The 9826-nt window shown below is 53.4% G+C and overlaps 2 protein-coding genes across 2 annotated transcripts; one reads left to right on the forward strand and one right to left on the reverse strand.

The window, feature by feature from the left end:
* Positions 1-4120: 4120 nt before the first annotated feature.
* Positions 4121-6870, reverse strand: CC84DRAFT_518792 (uncharacterized protein). Its single transcript, XM_018186592.1, has 4 exons — positions 6698-6870; positions 6486-6643; positions 4952-6409; positions 4121-4902 (listed from the first exon to the last, which is right to left on the reverse strand). The coding sequence occupies exons 1-4, from the start codon at positions 6760-6762 to the stop codon at positions 4340-4342; spliced, it is 2244 nt and encodes a 747-aa protein (XP_018041448.1). The 5' UTR covers positions 6763-6870; the 3' UTR covers positions 4121-4339.
* A 1147-nt stretch (positions 6871-8017) lies between these two features.
* On the forward strand, positions 8018-9316 carry CC84DRAFT_1256775 (Isochorismatase hydrolase; the record flags this gene model as incomplete). The annotated part of the gene is made up of 2 exons (XM_018184658.1): positions 8018-9215; positions 9267-9316. Exons 1-2 carry the CDS (start codon positions 8372-8374, stop codon positions 9314-9316), a joined length of 894 nt encoding a protein of 297 aa, XP_018041449.1. The 5' UTR covers positions 8018-8371.
* Between the last annotated feature and the right edge of the window lie 510 nt (positions 9317-9826).

A 9826-nucleotide genomic window follows, 5' to 3' on the forward strand; every position in this document is an offset into this window, starting at 1 on the left:
CAAACAGATTCATGCACGCGCGGACACCAGCCGCGAGTCGACGATGCAACACGACTCGGCGCGACGCGCTTTCAACAGGGACACAGACGGCCACGAGAAACATGTCGCGCAGGCGGACACACACAACTGACGCCCAGTCCCCGCCTGGCGTGTCTGGCGACTGCTTCAGCCGTCTGTCAGCGGTGGATCCGCGGTTCACCACCTGTTCCGTGACGTGCCTGGTGTCGTATCTCCAACCGGCATCTTAGCGCGCACCAGCAGCGTCGCGGACGCAGGCTTGTATATAAGCTTCACACCAGGATGCACTGTCTGGAGCATCGTCTCGTCTGTTCTGCTCGACCAGCTCGGCGTCCGGCGCCGAGCAGAGAACGGACACGAACCGAAACGAACCGCTCCCCCCGTTCGTCACTGGCTTCGAAACCTCAGGCGTGGTCAAGCACAGAACGGCCGCGTCGGCGCGTTATGCTTATGTCGTCTGCAAACATCCGCATCCTCGGGACCCACTAGTCTAGCTAGCGACGTCGTTCACGCAGGCCTCACGCGCGCGCGAGCTCAAGCTTTGCGCTGCGGCATGAGAAACGTGGCTCCCCGTCGCCAGTCCAGTCCGGCGTCACCCAAGCGTGCACGGCGCAGCGCTGAAACGGGACACGGGCAAGGCCTGCCTCTCATGACGGATGGCCTCGCGCTTGATAGAGTTCTAGCGCTGCGTTGGAACGCTGGGTGCCAAAGTTTATCGCACGGTGTTGCGCGGACGGAGGGGCACGTAGCCGACGGGGGTGTGAGTTTGGCTCACGAGGGATAATTTTGTCGTCATAGGAATGGTTTGGTTCGGGCGAACGCACTGTGCGGCTGAGAATGCCCGCAACAGCCCATACTCGCAGCTTCGATTCGGGCCGTTGCATACACCCTCCGCATGCCTGCCCTTCACCATCACCAGCATTCACACAGGCACAACCGGGCCGTAGCCATCACACCGAATCTCTGACCTAACAGCCCACCCGTTCACTCCTTAGTACGGCGCAATTCGGCCTCAAGACGCACGCGCACGGAACCAGACCCGCCTCTCTCCTCATCTCATCCCAATCTCCCGCGGCGACGATCCATCGCTCCCACTCGGAAATTATCCGTCCTAGCGGTGCTCTCTACCTCTTCCTTAGCGCTGGTGCTGGCGCGGAGCCTCAGGCAGCCTCCGCTTGTTAGCGCGTACGCTGGGCCGGGCGACCATGACTCGCGTGGTGTGGTTCACACGGCTCGTGATGTGGAGATGGCGGGATAGGGGCGATCGGGAGGAGGGTATGATGTAGCAGGTGAGGTTCATGGATCGCAATTGGAGATGGAGAATGAGGAAGGGGGAGGTCGACGCAGAGAAATGGGTAGGCACTGTAGGTAAGTGCTTGTAGAACACCGCGGAGTTGGGGTGAGTGAGTGATACAACCACTGCCACGAAAATTGCGGAATTCAGCCATGTGCTGGAATCCTTTGTCCAGTGGTTCTCAAAACAGCACGAGGACAACAAATGGCTCTAGTCATGATGGAGAGTGACATAGTCGGCCATTGAAGGTATCAGTAGGTACTGTCATTGCAAAGACATTCGAATGCACCTACCAGACATCATAGCTACGTTGCAGCCTGGAGGTCCTGGCAAAATTCGGCGAACCATGGCTTTCCTCTCACAAAGCCCGCACCAACTACGAGATCGTCAATAGTTCGCACAGAACTTCATATACACTGCCCCATCCCGCTCATTGAATTCCTCCAACGGTGCACGAAGCACCGTCTGCCGGACTTCTAGAACGATAGACGAGAGCCAAGCGGTCTGAAAAAGTACGGCATTGCAAGGAGCAATGGCGTAGCAATACTGTATCCTTTGAAGGCAAGAGATTCTGCTTTGCTCTGATGAGTTTGATTGCGTTAACCATTGAGCTGTGAGCTAGGGGAAGCATATCGTATCCTTATTATCCTTTCTGTACCCTCTGACACCTCTAATTTTTTGTCCTTTCCACTCTCTAGATGTTACGTGGCAATATTGTCGTCTGTCTTGAGTTGTCTAGCTGGAGAAGACCAAAACGACTGCTAGTTTGCCGTTCATGTGTTGAAGCCGATCGTCTTTGTTTCACTCCTTTCAACTATAGTACGCAAAGACGTGGGGCGGACTTCCATCAACAAATCTCTTTATGCTATAGGAAATCGTGATTGTCCTCCTGATGGTGTTTTGTTTACCAGCAGGAAGTCGTACGAAGTGACGAGAGGAGACTGCTCAGTGATGAGAAGCCGCCCTTCGTTGACAGTCCGGATTTTCGAAGGCAACGGAAAGCAGACGATCTTAAAGTCAAGCCATATATGCCAACCTCGACCGTTACTGGCCTCTACGCAACGAAGTCTTTCATCATTCGTATCACACCCGCGTTTCCCACTTCCCCATACTTCATATCCTAGACATCGATCTCACACGCATACATCCCACTACCACGCTTCCACCTATATCCATACAATTTGAAATTCACCACTGAGACTTTTGAAAACGCCGTGAATCTCATATCCTCAGATAAACACCATCCCAAGCCCCTCGCTTCACGTATGCCTCAGTGGTACCAGCACCACCCAAAGCAGCTCTGGCACCGTAGCACGACACTATGCCGCCTGCAGTGTAAATTTCAGATTAGCAGCACTGTGCTTAAACACCCTAATACCTCGTATCTGGCCGAAACTTCTCAATATTGAAGAGTAAGGTGCCAACAGCGCGTCTTCACCGCTCAACTCCCTCTCAGCATACGAAAGCAGACAAGGCAAGGCGAACACTCTCACGCCACCCTTTTCACCGGGGATCCCGTAGAAACGATCCAGATGAAAATTGATGTGCAAGCTGGATCGTTGTGACACTCTGTACGCCACCCCACGCCCTCTCCTCACCGTTCAGCGCGCGGTCCGACCCTCCCATCTCACCTCATCACGGATGCCCGTACTTTCCGATTCCCCAGACGCAGTACCACCGGCGGCAGACGCAGTCAGTCACGGTCGTACGAACGCCCCGCGGCGAGTCGACTTGCATCGGCGCTCGTTGCTGCGGGTGTGCCTGAAGCATCCGCCACTTGGACAGCGTAGCACAGCGTGCTGCAGCTGCAAACCTCTGCGCTGCGCGGCGTCAACACGAGGCCGCGACCTGTCACTCCTGCCCTGACCTGATGCGCTGCAGCGCGCTGGCGTTCCGCCAGCCTCCCCGAGACATCCACGTACACAGCCGCATGCGCGGGTCCATCCTACAACTTGCTCTCCGCGGCTGCTCCGCTTAGCCCTGTCCTCGTCAACAGTACTACAACGCCCCTCCAAGTGCCTCCCCTACACGCAAGCTAGTATAAAGAAACTCGCGATGCTGCAACCCATCGTACCACGCCGCGTCCGGTGACATCAACATGCGCGGCCCCACGCAACCACCTCACCACGATACTCCACCTCAAGCAAGGCGCAGCCGCCTACTCGCGCAGGATCAACGGCCGGGTGCGGAAACGAACGGCAAGGGCAATGGGCGAGTGCATGTGGCGGTGAAGAGCGGTGGGAGGCGGTGTGGAGGGCTTTGTTCGGAATAGTTTGGGTGACAGAGAGGTGATTCCTAGCGTATTGGGAATTCCGTGAAGTAGATAGGGCAGTGGTCTGACGAAGGTAAAGTTTAGACTTATCATCAGGTAAACATGTTTGTCGTTGTCGAGGAAATCAACCAAGCATTGCTCGCCAAAGCTCACGTGATCGATCTACACGCGACGCGAGCCACCATCATAACTTCATCATGCACCTACTCCAAGCGCCATGTGCGTCTCGACAAGATAGCGCGAACCATACTCTATCCACTTTCACCGGACGCAGTACACACTAACCCACACGAACCGAAAACATCAGAGCAGCGCTAATAAGAACCATGACCCCGGGACGCACATCACATCCATCCCAGATACACATCGAGACTCTGGTTCCAAATGGGACAAAGGCGAAGTCACCGCCAAATGGTGTTCCTCACCGCTTCTTCGGGTGTCCGAACACATGCACCTAGCGAGTCAGGGCATCCGGTGAACAGCAGAGAATGCGAAATCTCAGTCCTCAGCGACCACCCGCATCTCGCACCCTTGCGCATAGAAGAGGCGACTCGTCTTGGTCCCGGCGTTTCTGATGCTGTACATGTTGCCTGCCAGGAAAGCGTTAGTAAGCAGGAATCGTTGTGGGTACAGAGAAAGAAAGAACGGCGAATGCGTGATACGAGGTCGGAGAAAGCAAGGCTGCAAGGATGGTGGTTGGTATGTGCGTCCTGCGCGAACGACGCAGAACGTTGGCGAGCAAGCAGGGCAGGGTGTTACACAGCATGCGAGGAACGCACCAGCGCACTGTTCATGCACCAGCCACACGACGCTCGCTTGTCCAGTGGGCGTGCGACGTTGCGCGATAAGCCAAATGATGTATGCAAACTCCCGTAGTCGATGTTGGACAGAACACCGGGGTTAAGCATAAACTCACCGCCGTCGCACAGGATGTGGAGTGCAAAAGGGAGGGAAGAAAGCTGTCGTGTATCGGAATCTCGAGATAGATGATCTGCGGAACGAAGTTCTGGAGGTAGGAGAAGGAGGATGGACTTACCACGAGGGACTTGGAATACACCACCACGTCGCACAGTGAGGATGTTCTCGTGAACCCGGATTTCCACAGCACCGCTCGCAACATGGAAGACCATATGCATAGCTGAGCTGTTTTTTGCGCGTTTCATCTGGTTCTCTTCCAGCTCGAGAAAACCCCAGCTCATGTAGGTCTTGCTATTGTTTGGGTCGTCGTCGTTGACATGCCCTGAGGCTAATTTGATGAACTTGAAGGACCCGTCTGGCAGAGGCTTTGGTTTGATGCCCTCATCGGACCAGGCAATTGCTACGTATGTCAGTATGATCAATTGAGGCAGAATCGAGAGTTGGCTTACTACTTTCAATGAGATTATTTGTCGAGATTTTGTTTGCTGCATCATAGCCCTTGTAGTTGCCCTTGAACTTGCCTTCGCCTTCGATTTCCCAAGGTTGTGTTCCTACCTCATCGTCGTCGTCTTCTTCTATTGCAGACAGCGACCTCTTCTGACCTTTTCTTCCTGACTTCCTTTTGACCTTCGGGGGCTCTTGGTAAACCCTATTCACAACTGCTTGCATGTTCCCAGTGGGATCATAGGAGACTGCCTCGTTGGCCCAGAAGTCTATCGGCTTTACGCGATGTCTGCCAGTACGGCCCACAGTGGCGGCAGAGTCAGGCTCCAATTCGCGGAAAACAGACAGATGCCGACCCCGACCGAATCTTGTCCCCGCTGATGTGGTGGACATTTGATCCAAGTCAGCTTTTGAGATAGGTTTGCCATATACATCGACGAGTTTTCCGCTCTCCGCTGATTTTTGCTGTGATAGCGTCCCCGGATCCTCGGATTTAGCCTTCTTTTTGGGCACTGGTGCAGCTTTTGGTTTCTTGAAAACGGGCTGTACATTGTCCTTCTCGGGCTCTTTTGCCTGGCGCTTTTGCTTTTTCGCTGGCGGGGCCATCTCCGCTGGGGCAGCAACAGCAGTTTTCGGCGGTCGTCCACGTGGTCGGGGCGCTACAGGAGTGTCGAACGCCTCCGCAGCTCCGGCAGAGGCGTCTTCCAGAGTGCTTGTCTCCTGTTCGGTGATATCAGAAACGCGCTTCGAACGCCGCGATGCAGCAGCCGGCGCGGCGGGCACGTTCTTGTCCTTCTTCTCGAGAGGTTTTCGTCCTCGTTTCTTGGGCTCAAGAACTTCTTTCTCGATCGCAGCTGGTTCCACGGCATCGCTTTTTCGCTTGCGTCCTCTCCTGCCAGGTTGCTTGACGGGCTCCGTGATGGTTTCTGGCTCTTCTACGTCCACTAAAAGCTCGACTTCTACCTCGGCGGTGGTGTCCTCGTTGTCCTCAGCATCTTCCTCAATGATTTCTGATTCTGCACCCAAGATAGTGTCGTTTCCTATGTCCTGAAGCCCGCTTTCTTCTCCGATGTCGTTGAGGATTGCCGATGCTTCAGCCGCATAGATCTCCTCTTGTATTGTCTCCTCCATGGCGCTGTTTGTAATTCGGCTGGGCGATGGTTCAATGCTATAAATGCTTCGGCGTGTTCCTCGTCGTTGACCAGAGCCACTAAGCGCTGGAGTTTCCTGCAAACTAGATTCTTCTTGTTCGAAATCCAGGCGTCGGCTTATGACTGGATGGGATGAAGAGCGCGAGGGGCTTGAGACGGGCTCTGGGTGCGCGCGAGGGCCCATGGACGACTGGCGACGTGGGGAAGAACCTAGTGAGGTCTTCATCGGCGACCGCGCCTTTGGAGGTGGCAGGTGCGTTCTGGCGCTGCGGAGCAATTTGGCGGCGGATGCTGCTGGCTGAGCAATGGGACCTGCAATTACGGTCAGACGACTCTTGCCTACATTGAGCCGGGCGCGTCTGCGCATGCAGTCCCCCAGTACACGTACTTGTGAGGTCCATGGATTCCGACTCTGTGAGCGTTCCACGGGTCTGGTTCGAGGCGCGCTTTGGCGGGGATTTTTCTGGTGACGAGAAGATGCCAGAGATGGGCTCAAGGCCATGTTCGTCACGAATGCCTCTGTCCTCGAGGGTAATGCCCGTTTTCCTGTATTTGTCAGTCATTGCGACGTGCGCAAACAACTCTGTTTTAATCTCTCACCTTCCCTGCACGCCGACATCGTAGAACTGGTTTTCGCGCGTTTCGCGCTTCTTTGCGGGCGCCATGTATACTTCAACGAGGTCTTCCTACGACGAGTTGAGAGAGCGAGAGTTGGTGAGCGTCTCACGGCTCATTTGGCGGATGTCGTCGCGTATACTCTTTGTTGATGGGCGTGTTTTGGCGTCGTAGCGCGCGCGACGTCGGGAAGCGGATTAGCGCACACCTCAGTCTTGGCGCACGGTGCTGCAGGCGCACACCTGAGCCAGTCCTACTATAGCAATCACGTGTTCTTGACGACCAGGGATAAACATCCGGGTTGATAACCGTGGCCGTTCATAATGGAGGCCAGGGGAATCTCGATCGATCCTCAGCTCACCCTTTACATTTCAACAACAACCTATAAGCCACCTACAGACCAGCTAAGCTCTCACAGTGAATACGCATCATACCATCATTTGAATGCAGGCGGAACAGAGAAGATAGCTGGGAATGTGGCTGACTTATTAGTCAGTACACGTGAGCACGCTCGTGAAGCTTGAGCCACCACCTCCAGTAGATCTGGGATCTACCATCCCGTTAACACGAAAACATTTTCAGATGCTTGCCTTCAAGCACAGGTCGTTTCTCATCACTTGTCTAGTGGTTCGTCACTATTGGCCCTGGCTCACACACTAAGCGGGGACCACTCGGAGACTTTTCGCTTACCATCCGGTGCCACAGAACTTTGCTTCTTCTTCACCTGCTCTGAATTCTTAGTTATATATGTAGAAATAGCAAACGATTACATCAAACAACTCAAGAAGTCGCTTTAGCTCACTTGGGAGAGCGCCAGACTGAAGCAATCCGCCCCGTCGGCAAACTTCGGTTCAATTCGAATTCGAGATGTGATCTGGAGGTACTGTGTTCGATCCACAGAAGCGACACTGAGTTTCTTTTTTAGGGGTTTGGAGGCAATGGGGGTGTGTCGCGTGGGAGAAGCTGAGGGTACGCTCGGTGCGTCACTGAACTTTTGCGCCACGCCAACGCCATCCAATCGCCCAGAAACAGCACAAAATTGCAACACTATATTACTATTTTATTCTCACTGCTGTGGTCTTCCCGAATCCGAGTGCAGACTGAGCGCCATCAAAATTCGTCCTGTAACACTGTTGGCACTGACGCGGTCTACTAATTCGTTCTGGGGCACACCTGATAGTAGGCACGGAACTCTCGGAATCAGGTCCGACGGCTAAGAGTTAGGACTTCAATATCGCCCTATCCGACGTTGAGGGTAATTTCTCACTCCGCATCTGATGAATGCACCGTTCCCCGATTCTACATGCCGGAGATGTTCCTGCCGATGATGTACCCCAGCATTTCGCCGCTATCAACGCGATGCTGCACAACTACCTTCCTGTTTAGGAAGACTGTATGTTGATCTTGGATATCGTAGCCTCCAACAATCTTGCAGGTATCGACAAAATACGCTGCGATGGACAACTGCCTGGCGGAATGTGATTGTGACAAAGGTTCCAAGTGACTGCGCGTTGGTACTGGTCTGGAGTCATCGCGATATGCATGCTTTATTAAACATTGTAAGCCCCGCCCTGATGCATCACGTCTGCATACCATTGTAATCTTCACAATCTGTGCACGTCTCAGCTTCGCCTCGGTCGTCATCGCACAGTTGTCAAGATGAATCTCTTGACCTCTTTCCTTTCGCTTGCCACAATAGCGCACACGCAGCAGCTCATCCAAGCATATGGGAATCTCACATTACCACCTGGTGATACCACCATCCTCGGGAACATCTACAACTACTGGGTAGCTCTTCCCAATAAGACATTTGATCTGACTCGAGCTCTGTATCTTCCCACCACGACCCCTGTCACGATTCCCATGAATGGCTCCCGGAAAGCCGCCATTATTGAGCCTTCACGCTCAGCACTCGTCATCATTGACATGCAAAACTTCTTCCTGCATCCAGACCTAAACGCCAAGGCAACCGGGGGAAGAACCGCTGTCCAACCTACACTCAACATGATCGAGGGGTTCAGAAAGAAGGGCATGCCGGTCCTCTGGACAAATTGGGGCCTGGACGAATACGACCTCTTGACCATACCGCCATCCTTTCTGGATGGCTTCTCTTCGGACAATTCTCCATTAACCACTTTTGGGAGCGAGATGGGTATGGTGAACGGGACTTATGCCGGGCGGACATTGATGAGAGGAAGCTGGAACGCGCGACCTTACGGGCCGCTGTACGATGCACAGGTCAAAGGTGTTGCGGACGGAACGGACTTCTACTTCAACAAAAACCGCTTGAGTGGATTGTGGGGAGCCCAGACTCCACTTGGGCTCTATCTGCAAGAAAACCAGATCACGACGCTGTTCTTTGGCGGTGTGAACGCGGATCAGTGTGTATGGGGAACGTTCCTGGATGCGTATTATAAGGGATACGATGTGGTGTGGGTTGATGACATTGCGGCTACAACGAGTCCGCAGGCTGCGACGGATATGGTCAGGTATAATGCGAATCGTAAGTCCAACCTCTAATCAGCTTTGAAAGGTGGTGAGCTGACAGTTGTAGTTGATGGCTTCGTTACCAATTCCTCCATCGTCCTATCGGCGCTTGCGTGACGGGAGATCCTTGCTAAAAAAAAAAAAAAAAAAAAAAAAAAAAACTCCAGGAGCGATTTCTGTCGTTCAATGATTATGAACTGATTGGCACAATCATTAATACTGAAGCGAACAAATGTGTACAACGATACTACAGCTACGATCTTCTCGATATAACCTCGAACCGTGTGTCATGCGGAAGAATCATAGTCGTCTAGGCCGAGATATTCACAGCGTTTTCATCACCCTGTCATGACTCACGCTGACTTGTGTTATCCCAGTGAACACAAATGACAACAAGAACTCGGGGATGTCCGACCCTGTCTGCCTTTCGGATGTTCTTATGTCAGTAAATGAATATAGATTATAGGTTCTGAAAGCACATCTTCACAGACGTTTGACGGAGCGAGTGCCTGCGATGATTCTAGTTGTGTTCGCGACGAAGTCCAGCGTCATACAGCCTTAGTACTAGCGGTTTCACTGGCACACTGCCCTATAGTATAGCGCGCCCCTTCGTCTAGAATATACATC

This window comes from Paraphaeosphaeria sporulosa (genome assembly GCF_001642045.1).
Source record: "Paraphaeosphaeria sporulosa strain AP3s5-JAC2a unplaced genomic scaffold CC84scaffold_2, whole genome shotgun sequence".
NCBI lineage: Eukaryota > Fungi > Ascomycota > Dothideomycetes > Pleosporales > Didymosphaeriaceae > Paraphaeosphaeria > Paraphaeosphaeria sporulosa.